This window comes from Oncorhynchus tshawytscha, linkage group LG05 (genome assembly GCF_018296145.1).
Source record: "Oncorhynchus tshawytscha isolate Ot180627B linkage group LG05, Otsh_v2.0, whole genome shotgun sequence".
NCBI classification, from domain to species: Eukaryota; Metazoa; Chordata; class Actinopteri; order Salmoniformes; family Salmonidae; genus Oncorhynchus; species Oncorhynchus tshawytscha.
Genome location: NC_056433.1, coordinates 47,882,515 through 47,910,337, shown reverse-complemented (window position 1 = coordinate 47,910,337; position 27,823 = coordinate 47,882,515). Strand labels below are relative to the sequence as shown.

Here is a 27,823-nt window from a genome sequence, read left to right as displayed (position 1 = left end):
CCCCGTGTATTATGTTCTGTTGATTAAAACAAAACACCGGCTTTTGACTATCTTCTCCCCCCTTCTTTGTAAAGGGGATCTGGTTTTCTGACCTCCTTTCATATTTGTATTCATTTTGTCAGACAGGACATCGGGAAAGTAGACAGGAGAGAATTGAGAAACAGATAGAATGGCCGAGACAGAGCTTGAACCCCTGTTGCCAGGGGGGAATGTCATCTGGATTTGGGTTGTCGCTCTCCACTCCAGCACACCTGATTTGGATTCTTGTTTGCACGACAAGACTGGATGAGAATTCCTCATAGTTTATACTTACAGCAAACATTACAACAGAGCAAGCGGCCTTTTGGGGGCTCTAAGCGAGGTTTGACAGTGGAGAGAAAAATGTGCAGCTTTAAAGTTCATGAACTGCGATTCAACACATTCTACCATGGGGACAGAGAGAAGATATTATAGTTCAAATCAAATCTAATTTGATTGGTCACATACTTATATTTAGCAGATATTATTGCGGGTGTAGCGAAATGCTTTTGTTCCTAGCTCCAACAGTGCAGTAGTGTCTAACAATTCAGTACAATACACACAAATCTAAAAAGTAAAGGAAAATAAGTTTTAAAGTTAATTTGCTGTAGTTCTAAATATTTTGCCAAGGGGTGCAGAGAAATGTTCCCGTTTAAAACCTTTTAAGGATCATACCCTTTTTCCAGTTTCTGCATAAAATGACATACTAAAATCTAACTGCCTGTAGCTCAGGACCTGAAGCAAGAATATCCACATTATTGATACCATTTGAAATGAAATACTTTGAAGTTTGTGGAAATGTGAAATTAATGTAGGAGAATATAACACATTAGATCTGGTAAAAGATGCATTTTATTTTATTTTTTGTTCCATTATCTTTGAAATGCAAGAGAAAGGCCATACTTTCACATAGGAGTCTAGGTGTAATTTAGAGTTTGGCCACCAGATTGCAGCAGTGTGTGTGCAAAGTTTCAGACTGATCCAGTGAAGAATTACATTACTGCACAATATTTTGTATCAAGTCTGCCAGGATTTTGCCCAAATGTGCCGAATTGGTCAATTGATACATTTTCAAGTACAATAGCTATAGAGAACATAGAATAATGCTATGGTAATGAAATATGTAAGTTTACACACTCCCAGGAATGTCATACATGATGGATCATTAGCTTATACACTAACTTTCTGTAGACCCCAGTTCCTACATTGAACATAAAAATAGATTTTAACAAACAAAACTATGCTACATTTTATCTCTGGGGCCCTCAGGATGACAAATCAGAGCAACATTACTGAATGTAAGTACATTATTTACCTTCAGAGGTGAATGTATCAAACCAGTTGCTGTGCTAAAAGTTTTTGTTGTTGATGCACTCTCCTCTAACAATAGCATGTTTTTTTTCTCACTGTAATAGCTACTGTTAATTGGACACTGCAGTTAGATTAACAAGAATTTAAGCTTTCTGCCCATATAAGACATGTCTATGTCCCGGAAATCTAGTCACATTAGCGCACGTTAGCAACAACTGTCCCGGTTTTGCCATGGGGTGCAGAGAAAATGTTGCAGTTTTAAAGCTAATTTCCTGCAATTCTACACATTTTCCCATGACTTATTCCATGTTCATATGATCTCTGAGTGACTAACAAAATCAATGGTGGCCCCATGGAGGACAGGGCCATTGGGCAGGTGCCCTTTGTGCCCGGTCAGTAAATTGGCCATGATTACTACAAACTTTAAATAGCTGGTTAGACTAATTTACCTAGCAATCAAAACATTTTGGCTGACATGGGATATTTGACTGACTGTCAGTGACTGACATAACAAGAGGAGAACTACTGATGCACTACCAAATTTCAAAATTGCATCTTTTGCGGATTCTATTATTCTAATTCCTCTACAGTAAGTTGAGACCCCTACTGAGTTCCCAAAAATAATAATAACTGCTTATGTCGCTTATTGGCTGAGCCGGCACTGCCTTACAATTGACTTGTAATATTTCATGACAATGCTCGCCAGTTTGCTCTTTGTGTGAGTGCACTTCTAAAAACCACCATTATTATTAATTAGTAAATGTCTGAAAATGTGTCAAGGGAGACAAATGTAAGGGAGTAAAAGGGAGGAAGAGTGTTAATTTTTTCCAATTACTCGTGTGCTCATGTTCCCTCTTGCATGTTCCCCCTGCCCTCCCTCAGATCACTGAGGCCATAACCAAAGCTTGCTGACCCATGCAGGAACCCCATGTTTGAAGTTCCAAGTAAGTTCCTCATGAAAATCAATGAGGAAAGCAAGCACTTATGTCTCTAAATAACAACATGGCCAGGATACAGAGGTCACATGAGTATTCAAAGTGACACCGAAGTTATGCTTGCTTTCCTGTTGCCTGCTGCAGATGGGTTGATTAAGGAGCTATCTCCGGTGGAACCGAGCCTTTTAGGCGGAAGTACCAGCTTGACCCATTGAATGGAAACTTTGCTTTGCCATGTTCCTGCCTTGGTTAAAGTAGTTGAAGCAATGATGAATGAAATGCTTGGCCAAGACTTGCATGCTTACTTAAGCAGAAATCTATGTACCGTACTTTGTGTTCTATGCTCTTGGAGAACAACATGCTGCATAATTTGTGATGACCCAGAAGTCCCTGTGTATGCTTCTCCCTGTAAACAAGGGAACTAAACATTTGGTCAAATGGACATCAATGCATGCCTTTTAAGATCACTATAGGACAGGCAACTAGATCTCATTAATTCACTAATACAAATTTGACATGCAAGCTTATGTATGCCAACTTATCATAAGCACAAAAAACGATTTCAGCACAAAAGAGGTGGTTTCTATAACTGATGGTTTAGATTGTGATTTTCACCATCTTTGTAAAGGAAGAGACTTACATTCTTCAGGTCTTATTAGAAATGGATGTGTGCAAACTAAAACCAGGCTGACTTACACTCTGACCCAGTGTCTGCTAGCTGGAGAAGGGCCAAGGTAAACACAGTTCTGCTAGTCAGACTTGCCTTTGGAAAGATGAACTATGTGATGGTGGTCTGATAATAAAAACATCAGATCTGGGCCATTTCTCAACAGGAGGACACTCCAGTTCTCTATCCAACTCTATACTGTGCTGTACACTACATTTACTAAGTATTTTGCAATAATGCACAATACAAGATGTTAAACACATAACTCGTACCATGGACACAAGGGCTGAAAAGGAATCTTGGCAAGGTTGGTTAAGCCACGTGATGTTACATCCCACACACAGTAGTATGATACCGAAACAGTCTTGTATGGTTGTTTTGAAAAAGGCAAATTTATTTTCAGATTATAGAACTTGAGCAATAGAATACAATTGGCTTATGCGGAAACAGACTAGTACCTATTTAGGCAGCACAAGAGCCATGCTAGTCTCCCTTAGATAACATGCATTCATGTCAGATGACACGCAGAACCAGTGTGACAGGATCTTTTACAAAATAACCTCATGTACATTTGTACATCTGAGGAGCATCTGTTATTCTGCAGACATACATTTGTCCCTGTTTTATGTGTTAGACAAGATCAAGTGGCTTGTTGTTTTGCAGACCACTTCATGTTCATGAGACCAGAAGAACATAGGTTAGCCATTCATTGCCAGTCACGATTTACGTGTTATTTTTTTCCAAACAAAGCACTTGTTATCATATTGTCGTAATACATATTCATGAAGTCATTGAATGAAAGACATACGTATTTAAAGATATTGTCACTTATTTCCTGCTTGGGCTTAAGTGTACCAACAGTTGAATAAGGATTACAATTTCAGAGGCTAAATAAAGGGTTGGCATTAAGAGATTTTTTGGGGGGCATGGGTAACAAACTCATGGCACTGCAACGTCACAACCAGTTTAGATGCCAATTTCCCATACTTGAACAAAAAATTAACAAAAATCAGACAGAAAAACAATTGCTTGACTAAATATATCCTGTTAAAACAGCCAACATTGTGTTAGTGGCAATTTGCGAGATGGTCGTGTGTGTTTAGCTTTTTAGGCACCCCGCCTGTTTTTTGTACCAATCAGTACTTGGATTTTATCAGTGCTGACACTTATTGTGCCTGTCTGGTTCTTAGTAACTCAGGCAACAACATAATTGTGCCTATTTGGATCAACAGACACAGTTACCATGGAAACATGTCCCCTCTGGAAGTACAGTTTTTATGTTCACAAACATCGCTTTTTTCAACTGTTTGATATTCAGTCCTTACGCCCAGTTTCTCATCATTACCTACGCTTGTTGGTTCATTATCTCAGAATCCAACAGCTCTTATGCTTGTGAAGTGTCTCTTTGTCACCGACTGGTCCATTTTCCCCCATTTCTTCTAATTTATTTCAGCAGACAGACATAATGAATGCATTGTCCATGACAACTACATTGAATAACATATAACATATATAGCACAGACATAATCCTTCTTTTGGCAAAGGAGGGTAATAGTGTTGGTGTGAAACATGGAGGAGAGGAACTTCATACGATCTTTCTTTAAGCACAGGAAGCTATCAAACTTGAGATGGTTATTTCCCAGGATGCCCTTATTGCCATACTGTGGTATCCTCACTGGGATTCATGCAGTATTCTTTTGTAATAAAATCCAGAAGAGCAGGAAATGGTTCAGAGTGCCTATGGTTCAGTTATAGACCCCCATATGCTCACCCCCACTCAGCACATACTAGTTGAATCAATGTTATTTCCACATCATTTCAATGGAATTACGTTGAACCAACTTGGAATAGATGTTGAATTGACATCTGTGCCCAGTGGGCCAGCACTTGCAGCACTATTCTCACAGTGGAAGAATCAATGTTTTGTAGTGTTTGCAGTCCAATTATGTATAGTTATGCATAGTATTATCTTTGTTTTCTAAAACTGACTTTTATTTATGTTATTCAACAGCCTACACAGAAATGTAGATTTCATACCATCAGCATTGAGGTCCAGCTTGCTTATCCAGAGCTTGGGGGGTATCTAGTGGTCAAAAAGAGGAATACATTGGCAGATTCTCCATGTTGCAGGTTGTACCTTCCTTTTTTACCAAACTCAGTCTAAAGTTGAACAAAAGTGCATGACATTATTGAGGGGTTTATTTGAATACATTTCTGATGTGAGTACATTTCTTAAAATTGCAATTCTTTTCAGTTTTCTACTAGAATATGAAAAAAATTACACGGGGTAGCCTATATGTTTTTCCTATAAAGGCAAACTGTGAGCTAAGTTGCAATTATGTCAACTTTCCTTACTATATTTTTAAACGAGTAACCAAGACAACGTTTGTGTATTTAAAACTTTATTTTCAAAAGATTTGCATAATGCCGATAGGCTTCCATTAGCATGATTTTGTGTTCCATTCATATTACAACAAATACATTATTTTGTTGAATAAATCATAAAAACCTTTTGTAATGACTTTGTTTGTAAGCACTATTGTGCAATTTGGGCAACGTAACCTATCCAGGGTAATGGACTGTAGGCTGATCTGATGGGGTCAGTACAGGTGCATCAATGCTGGGACCAAGAGACTGAAAAACAGCTTCTATCTCAAGGCCATCAGACTGTTTAACAGCCATCACTAGCACAGAGAGGCTGCAGCCGACATACAGACTTGAAATCATTGGCCACGTTAATAAATGGAACACTAGTCACTTTAATAATGCCCCTTTAATAATGTTAACATATCTTGCATTACTCATCTCATATGTATATACTGTATTCAATACTATCTATTGCATCTTAGCCTATGCGCTCTGACATTGTGTAACGTTCATCATTGGGAGAAAGAGAGGAGGACTAATGCGCAGCGTGGTAAGTGTTCATAGCTTTTAATGACGTACTAGAAGACTGAACAAAACAAGAAATAACAAACGAACAGTCCCGTAAGGTGAAAGACAAAAACACTAAACAGGAAATAAGCACCCACAACTCAAAAGTGAAACCAGGCTACCTAAGTATGGTTCTCAATCAGGGACAACGATTGACAGCTGCCTCTAATTGAGAACCATACCAGGCCAAACACAGAAATCCCAAATCATAGAAAAAAGAACATAGACAACCCACCCAACTCACGCCCTGACCATACTAAAACAAAGACATAACAAAAGAACTAAGGTCAGAACGTGACATATTGCTTATCCATATATTTATACATTCTCATTCCATTACTTTACTTAGATTTGTGTGTATTAGGTATTTGTTGTGGAATTGATAAATATTACTTGTTAGCTATTGTTGCACTGTCAGAACTAGAAGAACTAGCATTCCGATACACTCGCAATAACATCTGCTAACCATGTGTATGTGACCAATACAATTTGATTGGATTTGATGAGATGGTGGAACCATATCTATATGACGGGGCACAAAGCCTTATATTACAACGAAACACTCTGGGGAACAAAATCTGACGGGGGTCCCTGGAATATTCTGTGTGTATGTATTGATATGGATATGGATTTAATTTATTTGTCTATTTTTTCAATACATACTGTACATAAGGGTGCTCCAGCCAGTGACGCCTCCACATTCAATTTAAGAAAATCATCAAGGATAACACAATGCTTAAAAGCTTATTACCATTGTGGTCCTTTTGGAAGGGGGACGGGGGATGTAGCAAGTTTAGGCGGCAGTTGTAGTTGCAACAGACAATGACAGACAGAATTGTTGTTTGTTTCATAAAATGAGCTAATTAGTACAGTTCCACTCCTAATAAACAACCATAGGTACATCTCCCTTGTCTCACATACCCTTAATATATAAAACAACCAATACCTAATATATATAAGACAATCACAATATGACACACAATAGGCACCAAAAGACAGACTATATGCTATCCCGGGCATTTCCTTCTCAGCCACGCACTATAATCTTACTACTCACTTTTGAGACATGCTACTGTTTAGCAATTTTTTTCAGTGAGAACTTGAAACTATTATTTGGAAGACCATTCCAAAGAATGGTAGCTGAGTTGAAAATGTTTTTAATTTCCCCATACCACTATTAAATCTAAAATGAACAATGTCAGTTTCACTCTTTCAGTTTCACCAAGTTAAAGGAGTTACACAGGTACCTGAGGACCGTCCTGTGGACAATCTTATGGACAAGACAATTTAGTCTGAGAGACTCTCTCGTTCCACTTTGGAGCAATCTAAGGCTTTCAAAGTGGGAATGGTCAAGATTAATTACGTGCTGGAAGTTTAAGAGTTATCCTGACTAATTTGTTCTGAGATGTCTGCAATTGATTTTGTATTGTCTGTGGGGCACTATTGTACCAGGAAGAGCACCCATAGTTGAAGTGGCACTGAACAAGAGCCCCTGCCAATGCCACCATTGCATTGTTATCCAGATATTTGGAGGTTCTTGCCAGAAACCAAATTTTATGTTCCACTTTGGAGATCATTTTTTGTGCCATGCTCTCTTCTGTCAGATGGTTATCTAGTGTAACAGTATAGCAGCTTCCGCCCCAACCTGGGCTCGAACCAGGGACCCTCTGCACACATCAACAACAGCCACCCTCGAAGCATCATTAGCCATCTCGCCACAAAAGCCGTGGCCCTTGCAGAGCAAGGGGAACCACTACTTCAAGGCCTCAGAGCGAGTCACGTCACCAATTGAAACGCTATTAGCGCGCACCACTGCTAACTAGCTAGCCATTTTACATTGGTTACACTAGCACACATCCAAGATAATTAACAGTACTTTACTGTGAGCACTAAGTCATCTACTACCACCTAAGTCATCTACTACCACCTGAGGGATTTCCTCAGTTTCACTTTGGAGCCGAACAAGATGGACATTTTGTCTTTGTGGGGAAACCAACAGCGGAGAATCATCTGCATAGAGGAAAAGGTCACAGGTACAGGCAGATTTCAGATAATTTATATTCAACAAAAAGAAAAGTGGACCCAGCACACTCCCTTGGGATTTTCCGCAGTTCAAGATTTGGGTTTTTAGACAGGGTCTCATCCACATTCACCATCTGTTTTCTTTCTAGCAGATAAGAGCTAACCCATTTTATTGCTACGTTATTAAAGCCCATGGCTCTTAGTTTGATTAAACAGAATCTCATGATCCACTGTATCAAGCGCCTTTTGGAGATCTAACATAACCATGCCACAAAAGTTCCCTCCATCTTCTTCCTTCCTGATGTAGTCAGTTAGATATAGTAGGCAAGTATTGGTTGTATGGGATTTCCTAAAGCCAGATTGGAGCTCATATATAGTAGGTTATGTAAGGAAATATCTGCTAATATCAATCTGCTCGAACATAATCTTTTCCATGACCTTAGATAAAATACACAGGATTGAGACAGGCTGGTGGGGATCCTAATAAAATATCAAATAACATATCTGATAGGGGGTTCTTAGCACATTAATGAGAACTCTGGGGGCCCTTGGACCTCCACATGGGAACCCCAGAATATAGGATTGCCTACTGTATCCATACACCAACATACCATTCATTGGATTTATTTGAGAATCTGTCTGAAAACCACTTGAACCATAGCTGTAGGCAGGCAGTACTGTCCTTATAACATGTATTACATGTTTTGGTAGCGCAAGCGCCCTCTATTGATCGGATGTATTGGCTGAGAGCTGAGTTGGTGGTTCCAGCTCAAACCAGCAGTATTTACCTAGCTAGCTTGGCACAACCTGGGAGGGATTGCTAAAATGTTACCATTATCTATAAAAGACGACGAGTACAAGCCACCCAAATTCAACCTCCTCGCCAAGATTTCAGGATGGTTCAGGTAAATTGTCTTATTTGTTTGTGTTCTTGCTGTATTTTTATTAGGTCTTAATTAGCTTGTTAACTAGCTATTTTGATTCTATGCTCACTGGCTAGTTTAATTCAGATGTGAAATATATGATGCAAAAGATTATGCTGTAGTTACCTAGCTAACGTTATCTACCAAAAACAGCTTGCTAGGGGTATGGGACCATCCACCTTGGTTGCTGACCAAATAGATATTTGTTAGTTAGCTCCATAGACAAACATAAGGCTAAGTTAGCTGTCTAGATAGCCAGTTAGCTTCAGATGCACGAATGTCTGGCCAACACAGCTGGAAGTTAGTTACTTCCCGATTTACTTAGCTAGCCTAAGGGGGGGAGGGGGGAGGGCGGTTGTATAGTATTAAATATTTGTGTGCGGTCAACAACATGCGTGTTCAGGAAACTGATGCAATTTTGCACGTTTGACATAGGTAGGTACTTATCATTCTTAACTGGCTCTACTGTTTTGATGAGCGCAAGCTAGCAAACGTTAGTTAGGTGACGTTTGCTTGGTTGATAACTCGCGCTTGCTGCGACTAACTCAGTGAAATGTATTTTTTTCCCCCCCAGATCAATCCTATCTGATAAAACATCACGCAATTTGTTTTTCTTTCTCTGTCTGAATCTGTCCTTTGCTTTTGTTGAATTATCGTACGGCATATGGAGTAACAGGTAAGTTCCGTACCATTCGACGGGAAAAGCCTAAAAAACGCAACTCTTATTTCAGGATGTGCCACGTATGTCTAAGCAAGCGTTGTACCAACAATGCCCGTTGCTTGCAAGGCTCCCATCAGTGGGAATGCACCACAAACTACATTATAACATCTAGCTAGACACATGTTATATTCCCTGGTTATGTGTTTTGAAATGGCTATCCATCTTGATAGCTGTATTTTAGGCTGTCCTGGCAGAAATACATGCATATCTGCAACATGTGTTCAAATTGTTGCCTGGAACCAGCTGCTGGGGTTAAAATGTCACTGTTATAAAATCCATGTGTTCCCATAGACAAGTAACTAGCCAATTAGAACTAATATGTGCAGTAATGTTTTATCACCCATAACTTAGTCATTCATTAAAACAACTATTTGTTTGTGTTTTAGTGTAACTTTTACCCCCAGCAATTGCAAAGCTTGGGGAGGATATCTGGTGCGGGAGACAGTCCAGTCTAACAAGTTGTTGTGTGTGTATATGCTCTCAGTTTAGGTTTGATATCAGATTCCTTTCACATGTTCTTTGACTGCACTGCACTTTTAGCCGGACTTGCAGCCTCTGTGATTTCCAGGTGGAGGTCAAATGACTCATTCTCATATGGGTACGTATGCAATCAATGTAGACTAGCTTCACTAGCAAAGGTAACGCCGCCTCCAACACTGCTAAGGAGCCTCTGCTAATGTTTACATTTTGAAGTTTGTGACGTCTTACCAAGCGTGTATGATTACCTGTATTTTTGATTTTATGCCTTTATTGATATCCAGGGTTGTCAATCCTGCTGGTGATTGCAAAAATCTGCACCTTTAGTACATATTTGGATGTGTGTATTGCTACTAATGTAGCAAAGGTGTTGCAGCTGTATGGCGTGATTTCAGTTCAAACTGAAGATATTGTAGATATTGAATTCATTGTCTGTGTATCAAATTTACAAACTATAATTTCAAGTTGATCAATATTTAATATATTCAGCTTCTCGGAGGCTTTCAGTTCTCTAAATTCAGATTTAAAAAACAGTTGTAAGCCTGGTACTTTTCCAGACAGGAAAGATAGTCAAAAGCTATCTGTTCTCCTCTGTGGTAAAGTTTCTGAAGCCAATGTGGCATGTTGAATATTTTTTTCCAATGAATTTGCCTCTAATGTTTGAACCGTTTTGGCTATAAGCTATTATGACACCATTCCTGAAGCTAATGCTCTTGGACATGGACGCGTCTTCTGTTCCCTAATATGCTGATCACAGGCCGCGTAGGACACGTTAGAAGGACGTGTCACAAGTTTGACCTCCATAAGAATATAGTTGAATAACCCTGTCATAGCCATTCTACATCCTATTTCATTTTGCTCTTGTGACTGACTGGGTTTGAACCATGTCTCCTATATGTCACAAGACTGTGCCGATCCACTTAGCTAAAGCCCCTGGGGAGGAACTCAGGAAGCTAACACATGTCTTCAAGTCTGCAGCAAGGTTACTCCTCAAAAGAGCGTGGTTCATCGGACCACCTCGGTCACATTTCACCGCCCTTTGACCTCCTACTCAGAGATCACGGCACCAAACTGTCTGGGTTCGAAATCAGGCCTACCATTTTCCGTGGCAAACGGCGGCATAAGGATCTGTGCCCTCCATTTTTAATGAGCGCAACAGAGGTGGTTTGGTGATCTATGCATGTGATGAGCAACCTTGCCTGAGACCTGAAAAACTTGTTTTACTGATGGGGTTCTGGCCCCGGTATCCTGAGCGCCAGACAATGCAACTTTTCAGATCTCAGACAAGTCACTCATCACATGAGCGTTGTCACCGAACCACTTGCGTTACACTTCACCCCCCCTTGACCTCCTTGAAGAGACCATCCAAGTCACAGGACTAACGCCTAGGCTTTAGCTCAGCAGGCCAACAGTCTTAACCCAGTCAGTCACATGTTACCCTTATAATGATGACCCTTGATGGAGACTTAAAACTACACGATATATGCGAAAGTATGTGGACACCACTTCAAATTTGTGGATTTGGCTATTTCAGCCACATGTTGCTGATTGGGTGTATAAAATCACACAGCCATGCAATCTCCATAGAAAAACATTGGCCTGTGAAATTTCTGCCCTGCTAGAGCTGCCCCGGTCAACTGTGCTGTCATTGTGAAGTGGAAGCGTCTAGGAGCAACAACTGCTCAGCCGCGAAGTGGTAGGCCACACAAACTCACTGAAGCGCGTAGCATGTAAAAATAGTCTTTCCTCGGGTTGCAACGCTCACCACCGAGTTCCAAACTGCCTCTGGAAGCAACGTCGGCACAAGAACTGTTCGTCGGGAGCTTCATGAAATGGGTTTCCATTGTGGAAATGCATTCTCTGGAGTGATGAATCACGCATTACTGTCTGGCAGTCCGACAGACGAATCTGGGTTTGGTGGATGCCAGGACTGCTCTCTGCCCGACTGCATAGTGCCTACTGTAAAGTTTGGTGGAGGAATAATGGTCTGGGGCTGTATTTCATGGTTCGGGCTAGGAAATCTTAGAGCTACAGCATACAATGACATTGTTGAAGTTTTTTTGTGCTTCAAACATTGTGGTACCAGTTTGGGGAAGGCCCTTTCCTGTTTCAGCATGACAATGCCCCTGTGTGCAAAGCGAGGTCCATACAGAAATGGTTTGTCGATCGATGTGGAAGAACTTGACTGGCCTGCATAGATCCCTGACCTCAACCCCATCAAAGACCTTTGGGATGAATTGGAACGCTGACTGCGAGCCAGGCCTAATCCCCCAACATCAGTACCCAACCTCACTAATGCTCTTGTGGCTGAATGGAAGCAAGTCCCCAGACCAATGTTCCAACATCTAGTGGAAAGCCTTCCCAGAAAAGTGGAGGCTGCTATGGCAGCAAAAGGGGGACCAACTCCATATTAATGCCCATGATTATGGAATGAGATGTTTGACGATAGGGAGAGTAACAGTTATCTATCTACCTTCTTTTTTTTTTGTGACCCATTAGCCAAAATAGTTGAAACGTTAGCGCCAAATTCATAGGCAGAAAATGTATTCAACATGCCACATTGGCTTTAGAAACCACCATAAGCTTCTGTTTACTGTAGAGTTTAATCCTCTGTTCTCCTCTGCCTTTCCTGGCTGGCAAGGTACCAGGATGTTCTCTCTGGTTTTGAATCTGATTAACTTGAAATTATAGTTTGTAAACTTGATACACAATTAATGCAATATCAACCATATTGAAACTGAATATATAAATATTGAATTTGAATATTCAATTACATTTAACTCAATGCAATAAGTTGAGTCAATGCAATATTTGATTTGAAACTGAAATGAATATCTCAATTTATGAATGAAATGATTTCATTTGTGCATTACACGTTTAAAAAAATATTACATTCAAATTCAATATCCTAATACAAATACAAAATGATGGAATTCAAATACAATTTCTGTTGGCACTGAAATAGCGCCAGCTGTTTTTAAGTCGCATTGATTAGCCTCTATTGTTGACCTGTGTGTACTGTACTTCCCTTTCTGTTTTCAGATATGTGAGGGCGGAGGTGTTGGCAGGGTTTGTGAATGGCCTGTTCCTCATCTTCACCGCCTTCTTCATTTTCTCAGAAGGCGTAGAGGTATGCCACAGAACACAATGGGTTTGATTAAGAGTATTTCACATATTGAAAAGAACATTGATTTGAATGATTTTGATAGGCCTTGTCTAAGCACCTGTGATTCAGCAATATTATCAACTTTTATTTAAGATGGCCAATTCTCAATAACGATGTTGATTTGACTGGTCTTGTCTCCTGCTGCATCTGACAGAGGGCTTTGGAGCCGCCACACGTGAATCACGATCGTCTGCTCCCTGTGTCTGTCGCTGGGCTGCTGGTGAACCTGGTGGGCATCTTTGTATTTCAGCACGGGGGCCACGGCCACTCTCACGGAGGGGATGAAGGTAAGATGAGGACATCGCCGCTCTCTCTCTCCCCGTAGTCACTTAACACATCTACCATATCACTCCATGTTTTCCTAATCTTCATTCTCTCGCCAGTGGTCACTCCACGCTTTCCTGATAGTCCCTGTACTGCTTCTATGCTAGGCCTAAAAGCATATAGTGTTGGGGTGGAGACGTGAGTTGATTCAACTCATGCACCCATCACTTGTGTCCCCTAAAGTTCCTTTACTTGGTGGTCCCCCAAGCTGTTCTCTCAAATTCCCTCAGACACTGCCTAACCCCTTTCTGCTCTTAAGTCACCAGTCACTGTACACTTTTTTTTTTTTTTTACCTGTATTTTACTAGGCAAGTCAGTTAAGAACAAATTCTTATTTTCAATGACGGCCTAGGAACAGTGGGTTAACTGCCTGTTCAGGGGCAGAACGACAGATTTGTACCTTGTCAGCTCGGGGATTCGAACTTGCAACCTTTCGGTTACTAGTCCAACGCTCTAACCACTAGGCTACCCTGCCGCCCCAAACACTAATAGCTTGCCTCATATGTGGCGCGATACTAAACTTTAAAAAAAAGAGACGTCCTCTCACTGTCAACTGCGTTTATTTTCAGCAAACTTAACGTGTAAATATTTGTATGAACATAACTAGATTAAATAACTGAGACACATACTGAACAAGTTCCACAGACATGTGACTAATAGAAATGGAATAATGTGTCCCTGAACAAAGGGAGGTCAAAATCAAAAGTAACAGTCGGTATCTGGTGTGGCCACCAGCTGCATTAAGTACTGCAGTGCATCTCCTCATGAACTGCACCAGATTTGTCAGTTCTTGCTGTGAGGGAAACAGTGTTTAAACCCTTTACAATATAGATCTGTGAAGTTATTTGGATTTTTATGAATTATCAGGGTCCTGAGAAAGGGATGTTTTAAAAAAAAAAAAAAACATTTTTTTACTGAGTTGTGGCAGGAAATTGAGTCTCACTACCTGCACCTGACTTAAGGCTGCAGCACATGATATGCAGCTCAGTCTGCTGAGCTTCGCATCCAGTCAAAGAGGACAAACACTCCTCTGCAATGGCCGTTTAATTTAGTTCACCATTCTGCAAACGTCATTGCTGCTGCTTGTGCTCACCTCAGCTCCACCTTTTGTGGTTTGCTCTTCTGTCTGTCAGGGGAGATTGACTCCGCTCTGCCTATAGTGTGGCTTTGGTCAGTTTGATTAGCTATATATGGTCTCAACAATTGAATGGGTAAACCTAACAGTTAAGGTTTACCCATTTAAATTGTTGGGAACAAAGTGTGCAACTTAATTTTTTAGGAATTATATAGTGCATTTGGAAAGTATTCAGACCCCTTTTCCACATTCTTACATTACAGCCTTAATCTAAAATGGATTCAATAAAAAAAAGTTTCTCATCAATCTACACACAATACCACAAAAAAACACAAAGCAAAAACAGGTTTTTAGATTTTTTTTGTTAATTTATAAAAAATTTAATAAAACGAAACATTTAAGTATTCATACCCTTTGCTATGAGACTTGAAATTGAGCTCATCCTGTTTCCATTGATCATGGTTGAGATGTTTCTACAACTTGATTTGGAGTACACGTGGTAAATTCAATCGATTGAACATGATTTGGAAAGGCATACGGCCAAACTGAGTAATCTGGGGAGAAGGGCCTTGGTCAGTGAGGTGACCAGGGCCTTGGTCAGTGAGGTGACCAGAACCCGATGGTCACACTGACAGAGCTCCAGGGTTCCTCTGTGGAGATGGAAGAACCTTCCAGAAGGACAACCATCTCTGCAGCACTCCACTAATCAGGCCTTAATGGTAGAATGGGCAGACGGAAGCCACTCCTCGGTAATAGGCACATGACAGCCCGCTTGGAGTTTACCAGAAAGCACCTAAAAAAGGACTCTGACCATGAGAAACAAGCTTCACTGGTCTGATGAAACCAAGATTGAACTCTTTGTCCTGAATACCCAAGCATCACGTCTGGAGGAAACCTGGCACCATCACTAGGGTGAAGCATGGTGGTGGCAGCATCATGCTGTGGGGATGTTTTTCTGCAGCAGGGACTGGGAGACCAGTCAGGATCAAGGGAAAGATGAACGGAGCAAAGTACTGAGATCTTTGATGAAAACCTGCTCCAAAGTGCTCAGGACCTCAGGCTGGTGCGACACACACAACCAAGACAACACAGGAGTGGCTTCGGGACAAGTCTCAATGTCCTTGAGTGGCCGAGCCAGAGCCCGATCAAACATCTCTGGAGAGACCTGAAAATATCTGTGCTGCGACGTTCCTCATCCAACCTGGCAGAGCTTGAGAGGATCTGTGGAGAAGAATGGGAGAAATTTCCCAAGTACAGGTGTGCCAAGCGTATACAGTCATACTCACAGCTGTTATCGCTGCCAAAGGTGCTTTAAAGTACTGAGTAAAAGGGTCTGGATATGTGTGTGTGTGTGATAATTCAGTTTTGTATTTTGCAAACATTTCTAAAAAACCTGTTATGCTTTGTCTTTATGGGGTATTGTGTGTAGATTGAGGAACAAAAAAAAAAAAAGGCTGTAACGTAACAATGTGAAAAGTCAAGGAGTCGGAATACTTTCCCTAATAGACCCTAAACACCAAGACCAAATTATTAGTCATTCGCCTTTTTATGTTCAATGGAACTGACAACCCAAACGTATTTGTAGGTGTAATATGTGTTTTATGGTCTTTTGCAGGCCACAGCCACTCTCTGTTCAATGGCGATGCAGGTCACGGACACAGCCATGGGGGGCATGGGCACGAGTCCAAACATGGAGATGGGCACGAGCACAGCCATGGAGATGGACACGGGCACAGCCACGGAGGGCACGGACATGGACACAGCCACTCCCACGAGGAGCCCCACTGCCATGGTAAGGCAACAGCACTTCCTAGCACAGAACCAAATGCCTGTAATGCAGTATGAGAGATTCATTTTGTTCTAGAATTGGTAGTTATTTCAGTGGCATCCAATGTTTTAAAATCTTAATTTAGGTAAATACGCAAAACCATTTGATGAGAGTGAATGTTTAGTGTATGATTTGTGGCAACTGGCAACAATTTCCTAAAAAAATCACAATTGTTGGTGATTTTATTGAAGCCCATTTTAAATTAGTTTTCTGCTTCTGTGTGTTTGCTTTAAAAGTCCAATCCCAAATCAATTCCTACCTGGGTCTGTGATGTCTCTAAAAAAAAAAAAAAAAAAAAAATTAAAGCTCTGCACACACTGGATAAGTTGCCCAAATGTGCAAAATTCCACCTTGCCTAAAACACTAGGTGGCACTATTGCCACACTGCTGATGCTGTCTGCTCAAGGGGACTCGATGATGTCAGGGCAGGGGGATTAGTTTATTAGGCCTGAATGTTCACTATGCAATTCTTGACTGTTCGCTCTACTGTTGTCTATTGCTATTCACACAATTTAGTATTTGCTAGAACATGATATGTGAGCTGGAGCTTTAAGCATATGTGGCAGCACTTCACTCCCCTTTCGTTGTGTCCCAGCAGAAGTCTCGATGAACCTATCCAGGTAGTTGAAAGGCTGTTGTAAATCTCATTTGTGGTTTGCCCTGTTTTCTATAGTCTACTAATTGTCTGCTGTATTTAATTAATGCATGAATTGTATTTTATTTCAGATGAACTGCACACGCCAGGGAAGGGCTCCAGCAAACAGATTTTGCAAGGTACTGAACATTGAAATGACTTGACTAATTTGATGCAGTTTTTTACTCTTCTTTGTTCACCTTACAGCCTTATTCTAAAATTGATTAAAAAAAATATATTTTCCCTCATCAATTTGTACACACTATCCCATAATGACAAAGTAAAAACAGTTTATTTGTGTTTATAAAAACATATATTTTTTTACAATCCATTAATATAAGTATTCAGACTCTTTACTCAGCACTTTGTTGAAGCACCTTTGGCAGCGATTACAGCCTCGAGTCTTCTTGGGGATTACGCTACAAGCTTGGCACACCTGTATTTGTGGAGTTTGTACCATTCTTCTCTGCAGATCCTCATGTGTTTTGGCTGTGTGCTTAGGGTCGCTGTCCTGTTGGAAGGTGAATCTTCACCTCAGTCTGAGGTCCTGAGCGCTCTGGAGCAGGTTTTCATCTAGGATCTCTCTGCACTTTGCTCCGTTCATCTTTACTTCGATCCTGACTAGTGTCTCAGTCCCTGCCGCTGAAAAACATCACCACAGCATGACGTTGCCACCACCATGCTTCACCGTAGGGGGTGGTGCCAGGTTTACCCCAGATGTCACGCTTGGCATTCAGGCCAAAGAGGTGCCTTTTTGCCAAACTCCAAGTGGGCTGTCTTACTGAGGAGTGGCTTCTGTCTGGCCACTCTACCATAAAGGCCTGATTGGTTGAGTGCTGCAGAGATGGTTGTCCTTCTGGAAGGTTCTCCCATCTCCACAGAAGAACTCTAGAGCTCTGTCAGAGTGACCATCGGGTTCTTGGTCACCTCCCTTACCAAGCCATTCTCCCCCGCCCTGTTGCTCAGTTTGGCCGGGCGGCCAGCTCTAGGAAGAGTCTTGGTGGTTCCAAACCTCTTCCATTTAAGAATTATGGAGGCCACTATGTTCTTGCGGACCTTCAATGCTGCATAAATGTTTTGGTACTCATCCCCAGATCTGTGCCTTGACACAATCCTGTCTCAGAGCTCTACGGACAATTCCTTCTAACTCATGGCTTGGTTTATGCACTGAAAATCACTGTCAACTCTGCCTTTCCAAATGATGTCCAATCAATTGAATTTACCACAGGTGGACTCCAATCAAATGGAAGCAGGATGCACTTGAGCTCAATTTCGAGTATCATAGAAAAGGATCTGAATACTTATGTAAATAAGTTTTTATTTTATTTTTATACATTTAAAAAATTCTAAACATGTTTTTTGCTTTGTCATTATGGGGTATTGTGTGTAGATTTCTGAGAATAAACCATGAATAATTCTTTCTGAGAATAATGGATATGTAATCCATTTTAGAATAAGGCTGGTCCTTAACAAAATGTGTAAAGTCAAGGGGTCTGAATACTTTCCGAATGCACTGCATGTGGACTGTGCACAAACTATTTTGATCTTCTTAAAATATTTACTCACGTCAGACTTGGTAAACCACCATCTGACACCTCCTTAATGGGCTATAATGTTGCATGTGAGATTGTAGGGATACATTTTCATCCAGTTCAAGGGAAGAATACTGTGGGGGGGGTTGGTTATGCATAGATGATAGGGTACGGCTGCCTTGACATAGTCCTACTATCTGTTTGACAGTATTTCCAACATCTCTGCAAAAAAAAATTGAAATGGAGTGAGATTTAATGGGTCTGGTAACTTGAATTTGGTGGGGAAATGTCAAGGCACCATTACATCTGAGAAAGAGTCCAGGAGCACTGTCACTAAACTCCTTTGTCCATGCTTCTGTGGGAAAGGGCTGAAAGGATAAAGTAGTTTGTCCCTTTCACCCGGCACATAGAGAGCAATGAAGAGAGGGAGAGCGACTGGGCCTTTTGGGAGGCCTGCTCAGGGGAAACACTGGGCCCACACAGAAGTTGGGGTGGCGTAGGGGGCTCTGGAGAACGGAGGAGGTGGATAGGAGAGAGAAAGAGGGGAAGGGGGAGCTGACAGTGCAAAAGGTGACTTAACCACGGTTCCCTTTTGGCCATTGATTGAGGACCTTGCCTCTTCTTTGGGTGGCATTGTTATGAAGCTAGAACCCAGGAGGTTGGTTGATATTTTCTTTGTCAAATTATAGGTTATAGGCACAGTAGCAAATTATAATTTTTTTCTTATTGACGTGCTCCTTTAAATACCTGGTAAATGCTTCTTTTTTTCCTCTTTTTTTTTGTGCTACGATGAATGTGTTACACAATATCTCAACTTCCGAAGGCTAACCCCAGCCAAACTCCAAAATGGAATTCCATTCATGTTGCATTTCAATTGAAGGACTAAACAAAAGTGGATAAAATGGAGTTATAAAAAAATGGTAATTGACCACTATATAAATGATCTGATACTGTATCTAGTCATGGCCTTGACTGTTTATTTTTACTATTTTCTGCGTTGTAGAATAATAGTGAAGACCAACTATATGAAATAACACCTATGGAACCATGTAGTAACCAAAAAAATCTAAATATATTTGAGATTCCTCAAAATAATCACCCGTTGCCTTGATGACAGCTTTGCACACTCTTGGCACTCTTCACCTGGAATGCTTTTCCAACAGTCTTGTAGTTCCCACATATGCTGAGCACTTGTTTTCCTTCACTCTGCTGTCCAACTCATCCCAAACCATCTCAATTGGTTTGAGGTCGGGTGATTGTGGAGGCCAGGTCATCTGACGCAGCACTCCATCACTCTCCTTCTTGGTCAAATAGCCCTTACACAGCCTGGAGGTATCTTGGGTCATTGTCCTGTTGAAAAACAAATGATAGCCCCACTAAGCACAAACCAAATGGGAAGGCACATCTCTGCAGAATGCTGTGGTAGCCATGCTGATTAAGTGTGCCTTGAATTATAAATAAATCACTGACAGTGTCACCAGCAAAGCACCATCACACTCCCTCCTCCATGCTTCACCGTGAGAACCACACATGGGAAGATCGTCCGTTCACCTACTCTGCGTCTCACAAAGACACGGTGGTTGGAACCGAAAATCTCAAATTTGGACTAATCAGACCAAAGGATCGATTTCCACCGGTCTAATGTCAATTGCTCATGTTTCTTGGCCCATGTTTCTTCTTCTTATTGGTGTCCTTTAGTAGTGGATTCTTTGCAGCAATTTGACCATGAAGGCCTGATTCACGCAGTCTCCTCTGTACTGTTGTGTCTTGTTATTTGAACTCTGAAGCATTTATTTGGGCTGAAATTTCTGAGGTTGGTAACTTATCCTCTGCAGCAGAGGTAACTCTGGGTCTTCCTTTCCTGTGGCGGTCCTCGAGAGACAGTTTCATCATAGCGCTTGATCATTTCAAGTGTAGTCGCAAAAACTTTCCCGATTGACTGACCTTACCTGACATTACCTGAGTAATGATGGACTGTCATTTTTATCTTTGCTTATTTGAACTGTCCTTGCCATAATATGGACTTGGTCTTTTACCAAATAGGGCTATCTTCTGTGTACCACCCCTACCTTGTTACAGCATAACTGATAGGCTCAAACACATTAAGAAGAAAATAAATTCCACAAATGTACTTAACAAGGCACACCTGTTAGTTGAAATGCATTCCAGGTGACTAGCTCATGAAGCTGGTTGAGCGAATGCCAAGAGTGTGCAAAGCTGTCATCAAGGCAAAGGGTGGCTACTTTGAAGAATTTCAAATAAAACATTTGGATTTGTTTAACACTTGTTTTGGTTACTACAGGATTCCATATGTGTGTTATTTCATAGTTTTGCTGTCTTCACTATTATTCTACAATGTAAAAAATAGTACAATTTAAAGAAAAACCCTTGAATGAGTAGGTGTTTGTAAACTTTTGACTGGTACTATATATATACAGTGCCTTGCGAAAGTATTCGGCCCCCTTGAACTTTGTGACCTTTTGCCACATTTCAGGCTTCAAACAAAGATATAAAACTGTATTTTTTTGTGAAGAATCAACAAGTGGGACACAATCATGAAGTGGAACGACATTTATTGGATATTTCAAACTTTTTTTAACAAATCAAAAACTCAAAAATTGGGCGTGCAAAATTATTCAGCCCCTTTACTTTCAGTGCAGCAAACTCTCTCCAGAAGTTCAGTGAGGATCTGAATGATCCAATGTTGACCTAAATGACTAATGATGATAAATACAATCCACCTGTGTGTAATCAAGTCTCCGTATAAATGCACCTGCACTGTGATAGTCTCAGAGGTCCGTTAAAAGCGCAGAGAGCATCATGAAGAACAAGGAACACACCAGGCAGGTCCGAGATACTGTTGTGAAGAAGTTTAAAGCCGGATTTGGATACAAAAAGATTTCCCAAGCTTTAAACATCCCAAGGAGCACTGTGCAAGCGCTAATATTGAAATGGAAGGAGTATCAGACCACTGCAAATCTACCAAGACCTGGCCGTCCCTCTAAACTTTCAGCTCATACAAGGAGAAGACTGATCAGAGATGCAGCCAAGAGAGGCCCATGATCACTCTGGATGAACTGCAGAGATCTACAGCTGAGGTGGGAGACTCTGTCCATAGGACAACAATCCGTCGTATATTGCACAAATCTGGCCTTTATGGAAGAGTGGCAAGAAGAAAGCCATTTCTTAAAGATATCCATAAAAAGTGTTGTTTAAAGTTTGCCACAAGCCACCTGGGAGACACACCAAACATGTGGAAGAAGGTCCTCTGGTCAGATGAATCCAAAATTGAACTTTTTGGCAACAATGCAAAATGTATGTTTGGCGTAAAAGCAACACCGCTCATCACCCTGAACACACTATCCCCACTGTCACATGGTGGTGGCAGCATCATGGTTTGGGTCTGCTTTTCTTCAGCAGGGACAGGGAAGATGGTTAAAATTGATGGGAAGGTGGATGGAGCCAAATACAGGACCATTCTGGAAGAAAACCTGATGGAGTCTGCAAAAGACCTGAGACTGGGACGGAGATTTGTCTTCCAACAAGACAATGATCCAAAACATAAAGCAAAATCTACAATGGAATGGTTCAAAAATAAACATATCCAGGTGTTAGAATGGCCAAGTCAAAGTCCAGACCTGAATCCAATCGAGAATATGTGGAAAGAACTGAAAACTGCTGTTCACAAATGCTCTCCATCCAACCTCACTGAGCTCGAGCTGTTTTGCAAGGAGGAATGGGAAAAAATTTCAGTCTCTCGATGTGCAAAACTGATAGACATACCCCAAGCGACTTACAGCTGTAATCGCAGCAAAAGGTGGCGATACAAAGTATTAACTTAAGGGGGCTGAATAATTTTGCAGTTTTTGATTTGTTAAAAAAGTTTGAAATATCCAATAAATGTCGTTCCACTTCATGATTGTGTCCCACTTGTTGATTCTTCACAAAAAAATACAGTTTTATATCTTTGTTTGAAGCCTGAAATGTGGCAAAAGGTCACAAAGTTCAAGGGGGCCGAATACTTTCGCAAGGCACTGTATCTATCTTGTGTTTTGCTGCGGGACAAATTATTTGTAGATGAGGATATGAAATACTTAAGACAACCCATGTTGTTTTACAGGGGTGTTTTTACATATAGTAGCTGACACTCTGGGCAGTGTGGGAGTGATCATCTCAGCGCTCCTGATGCAGAAGTATGACCTGATGATCGCTGACCCCATCTGCTCCATGTGCATCTCCATTCTGATCGGAGTCAGGTCAGTTGACCTCGCACAGTAGTACGATTCCCAACAGGACACACACTCATTTCTACAAATATTCCCGCAAGCGAGAAACTTGAAGGCCATCGTCACACTGCTGCAGTAAAGTACCACACACACACACACACACACACACACTCGGGGCTAGATTTACTGTGTCGTTTTCACCAGTACAATTTGGAACTGTTGTCTTCAGGATGGATTTAAAATGCCTTCAAAGTAAGCTCAAAACAGTAATGTACTTCTCTTTTTAGGCAATATTGCCTTTTGTTTTATTTCTGCACTGGTGCAGCCACTTCCTTAAGCACCCCAATAGATATTTTTTTACCTCACGTGTCGGTCACTTTGTTTTCGCCTTGCTATCATAACAACCGAACACCAGACCAATTTCACAAGCATCTATTGAACGCTCCACATGTAGGGCTGAACCCAGGGAATATTGCACACTGGCTTCTCCCATGATGATGAGTATTGGTATTCAGCTAAATGTCTTTAAGGGTGGGTCAGTCTCCACCGTAGACCCACTTCTCCTGGTGCTGCAGAACAAGATGAAACGACAGAGAAGGCAAGCATGCATTCGGGCATGTTGTCTCACCACTTCAAACTGGCCACTGTTAATCTTTGTCAAATGCTGCCAACACCACTGTAAAGTGCAGAATTACAGGACTTGTACAGTGGGGTGGAGTCTTTGTGGCTCCCAGAACATATGGCATCCCAGAACTCATGCTCTGTCCTGCTTTGTAGCATTCTTCAAACGTTTACTGCCAAGATGTTGCCAAGTAGACTTTTTATGCAGTGTAAGAGTCATGCTCTCTCCACACTAAATAATGCCCAGCATTGATTTGAATGTTCTGTGTAGCCTACATCTGACTTAGGGAGCTTTAGTAAATATGACTCATGATTTACGTCAAGCTTCAGGAAGTTTCAGCAACCAGTAAACTTAAACTGGTTTCTTCATTTGGGGTGAAGACCGACCGAGCCAACCTCAGCAGACCGAACTAGTCGCACTTGCAATAGAGAGCCAGTCACTCCAACAGACCGAATGGGAGGGCCAAGAATTGTTCCTTGACCACCTGGCCATTCCCAGCAGAAAGACTGTGTAGCCCAACTTTTTTACACAGCGCGTGACCCTACGAGAAGCGAGAGAGTAACATTTTGGCATCTAAATAATAGATTTAGCTTTTCAGATTTTGTTACCCAGTGGTAGATGGACCTGCAAAACTGCTGAAATCCAGGGGGATTTGAAAAAAGATATTTGGTGAGGAATGGACTTGAATGAGTCTTGAGACCCAGAAAAGAGGCATTTAGTTCTTAGTGGCTCTCCTTCTCATGTTTTGCTCAATTCTTCACTGTCCTCTGTTAGTTGTACAGTAGTGACAAAGTGGTTGGGGAGAGGGCCCCATTATGCAAATGTAAACTCAGTGAGTAAAGCCTCTCTGGTAAACTTGTTCACCATCTCTGTCTTTGAGCCTTTTCTTTCCCTCTTTGGAATGTGGTCGTGATCTTCGACGGTTCCGTTTTAAATATGTGTGAACAAAGCCATCCTTTTTAGTGTGGCTTTCTCCCCCTTTTCTTGATCTGTCTGAGTGGGGTTTTGTCCTTGAGACTTAAACATTTTTTCTCAAGTTTTTCTTGATAGCCATCTGTGAAAGGCAAAGAAATGAACAGTTCACATGTTGGACAATGAGAACAAACGAACCCACCTAGGCTTATTCTACAGCATGTTGCATTCCATCGAGGCTCGTAAAAGAGACATTTCAATACAGGTACGAAATGGAACAAGTGAGGGAAGAATGAAGAGGGAGAGGAGCAAATAAAATAATGAAGCAGATTTGAGCCCCAAAATAAGTAGCGAAAAACATACAACTAACCTCCAACGTTGTAAAACCACCTAATCCGCAGCTGGTATTTGGCTATTTTCAGAATGTTTGTACTTGTTTTTGTTAAGCGGCTGGATGGGGAAAAAATAGAGAGCGAGAGTAGTCAAACAGGGATTTGAAAACATTTCCCCTTTGGACATTTTGTTGGACCCCACCTAGATGGTTGTGCGGGATCGGAGATTAATTTCCACGGGCCTTGATGCGTGTTGTTTTGTCATGAATATTTGTTTTTGTTTTGAGTGTAATCACCTTCCTGTTAGTTTAAGTTCTGTGTGAAGTTATTTTGGGACCTTGTATTGTGATATCTTGATAACCTTTAGCACTGCAAAGAGGGCTGGATTTATTCCAGAACAACACAAAATGAAAGTTGTGTAATTACTTGAAGTATATTCCCCACCGTTCTGGAATTGTCATCATCCATTTGTGGGATTCAAGATTCAAACAATATTGGCCTACAGATATCATTTTTCTATTTGATTACCCAGTGAAATGGACCGTAGTTCTCTCTCTGTTATTGGACCGGCAGAAGGACAGTGGGTTGTTTGGAGAAATGGAAGTCAGTGTGTGCTCCCTGAACCTCAGCTGGTTGACTGTTTTATTTTATTTTGCTGACATTGACCACATTTGGAGGCAGGAGGACTATTAAGGGGGGGGGGGTGCAGTATTCCCATCCTCCCTGAACGGCCATACTGGGAAGAAACCTTTGCAGCTTGCAGAAACTGTACAGAACCAAGCACAGACCCTTTGCACGTGTGTGTTTGCCTTGGGCCGTCCCAGTGTGTTTCTTTTGTGTGTGCCTTGGTCAAGGCCTGGTGGCTGCTGGCCTCGCACCAAAGGGGGAATATCTGGGTTGGCTGTGGACAGATGGAACAGTCTGTGCAGCCTGTGATTAGAGAGTGGAGAGAGGTGGTTAGAGGCCCCTGCGGGCCCCTTGGCTCTCTCTGTGGGTTAGCTGTGGCCTTATGTGGGACTCTGCTGCTGGGACCAAGAGCCTGGCTGAGGCTCCTCCCTCCCTGCTGGAGGAAAAGGCTGGGTAATGACTCCCAGGTGAAAGCCTGAAAACCAGATAAGGTAGGCGTGAATAAATTAGGACACTATGTAAATACGAGTACTAATCAAGGCCTTTTGGGACAGTGATTTGGCTCATTTGAAATGAGGATAACTATTGGAAGGATGTTAAAGAGACGACGGTGTGCTAAGATGAATTGGCTTTAGTGTGGCAACTCATTGTTAGATGTTTGAACAGTACATACCCAGCTGCCATACAAAAGTACATTGATTACATATAACGGGTGAGTGCTATGCGTTAACTTGAATGCTGTTTAATTTGACCCAATTATTGAAGGCTTGAAGTTGAAGCATTTAAAAAAAAAAAAAAATACAATTCATCACTTCCAAACTCGTACATAATTATTCATAGTGTACTCTTACCTTTTGACCTCTGTTACATCATTCCCTTGAGGTATTTCCTTTCATGAACTAGACTTGGCAGAAGAGCCATCGTGTTGGCTGGTAATGAAGGTGAGGGCTTGAGGTTAGGTAATGAGCCCTTCCTCCACATAACCACTGTGAAAGCCCTTTCTGATGGGGAGGGCCTTTCACATAGGGCCTTGTGTTTTCAGTGTTCCCTCTTTTAATGCTGTCACGTTTCCTTGAGTTGAGGAGACATAAAGAGTTGAAAGATGGAAAAGGCAGAAAGTTGACACTACTTTCGTCAATTCTTGACAATAACCATGTTTTCATCCAACTATCTAATGCAGATGAATTACCTGACGCGTTAAAAAAAAAACGTCACAACAGGGCTGATGGAAACAGGACATGTCTGTACAATTTCATAAATGTCGACACGCCATTTGTTCATTCGACGTGGTGGGATCTTGTCGGTTTAATGAATGATGATTCTTGCTTGGCTGCCAATTAGCTAATACAATTATTGCTCTTATCCATATCTCATCATATAACGTGTCCACTTTATCAGCGAACTGTCAACAAGACTGGGCAAATTTGCTATATTATCGTTAGTTTGATAAAACCATTGGTAGAGTTGAAAATGCGATAAAACAAATTTATTTTAAGAGTTAATTTATTTTTAATGCAGAATTTTGAATATTCGCATAAAAATCTGTCGCCAGTTGGATAGAAACCTAGCTACTGGTCAGTTTCATTCATTTTATTACTTTTAAAAAAATGACAATGTAGAGTAGTTTCGGCCTCTCCTGTCTACTAAACCCACACCATTTTGTTTAAGGTAACCATCCTAGTGTAGCTGACTGTAATAATAGGTTTTTCATGCTCCTTTGAATCAGAGGGACTTCTGATGGTTTTAGATGTGGGGAGATTTCACTAGCATGTCATGCTTAACCAACATGTCCTACATTGCCATTGGCTCTCTATTTAATAACAGGTTTACATGTTCTTTTGAATTGTTATTTCACCTCTTCAGTGGCTTGGGTCAGTATCGTGTTCAAGGCCATGGGTCTGAGATTTATGTATCCATCTTAAACTGTGTTTCTAACTTCTCAACCCATGTTATCCATGGCAGGTCTGTGTCCTTTTTTTAGATGTTCTCATGATGAACATATGCTTTCATTCAGAACGGGTGGATGTAGGCTTAATTTTCTTCTGGTCTTGTCGTGGTGGAGCGTCCATAGTTTTGCTTCATTGTTCAACTCAAGACTGTTCCGCCAAGGCCTTGAAGAATGTGGGTCTCACTCCCCCTCTTTACAACATGGGGAATTCCAGAACAGTGTTGACACTTTGGCAGCCCCTCATTGGAAGAGCATTATTTTCCCCATTGGGAAGAAACGGGATTTGCTTCAACCTCATCATGCAGTAACGTCAGTATGAGTCAAATGTTGCCTACTGTTTAGTATTGGTTGCCTGGTGAGTGCGATGTTCCCACTTTTTTTTCTTTTTTTTGGGTGGTAAATCTCCCTTGACTGAGGGGTTTAGGCCTATACTGCTCTTGCTACTGTTATATCGATAATACTTAGCAAGGCACACAATAATCAGCCACTAAAGATGTACTTGTTAGACGTCCACTAATTGGTGAGAAAATGTTTGGTGAATTGGTTTCCAAGATGCCAATACCAGGGATGTTACACATTGGCGCTTTGA

At 41.3% G+C, this 27,823-nt stretch overlaps 1 protein-coding gene across 5 annotated transcripts in view; it reads left to right on the top strand.

Moving 5' to 3' along the window:
* Positions 1-8,625: 8,625 nt before the first annotated feature.
* The window catches only part of LOC112250698 (zinc transporter 7), a 28,330-nt gene continuing 9,132 nt past the window's right edge, over positions 8,626-27,823 (top strand). Inside the window, exons 1-8 of one of the 5 annotated variants that reach the window (XM_042322005.1) lie at positions 8,627-8,792; positions 9,385-9,486; positions 10,016-10,129; positions 13,051-13,138; positions 13,329-13,467; positions 16,189-16,365; positions 17,128-17,175; positions 22,688-22,823. In XM_042322005.1, the coding sequence (XP_042177939.1) occupies positions 8,713-8,792; positions 9,385-9,486; positions 10,016-10,129; positions 13,051-13,138; positions 13,329-13,467; positions 16,189-16,365; positions 17,128-17,175; positions 22,688-22,823 (884 nt within the window). In that variant the 5' untranslated portion in view covers positions 8,627-8,712. Of the gene's footprint in view, positions 9,246-9,384; positions 9,487-10,015; positions 10,130-13,050; positions 13,139-13,328; positions 13,468-16,188; positions 16,366-17,127; positions 17,176-22,687; positions 22,824-27,823 lie in introns of all 5 variants that reach the window. The other 4 variants (XM_024421062.2, XM_042322007.1, XM_042322006.1 and 1 more) reach the window with 4 other exon arrangements.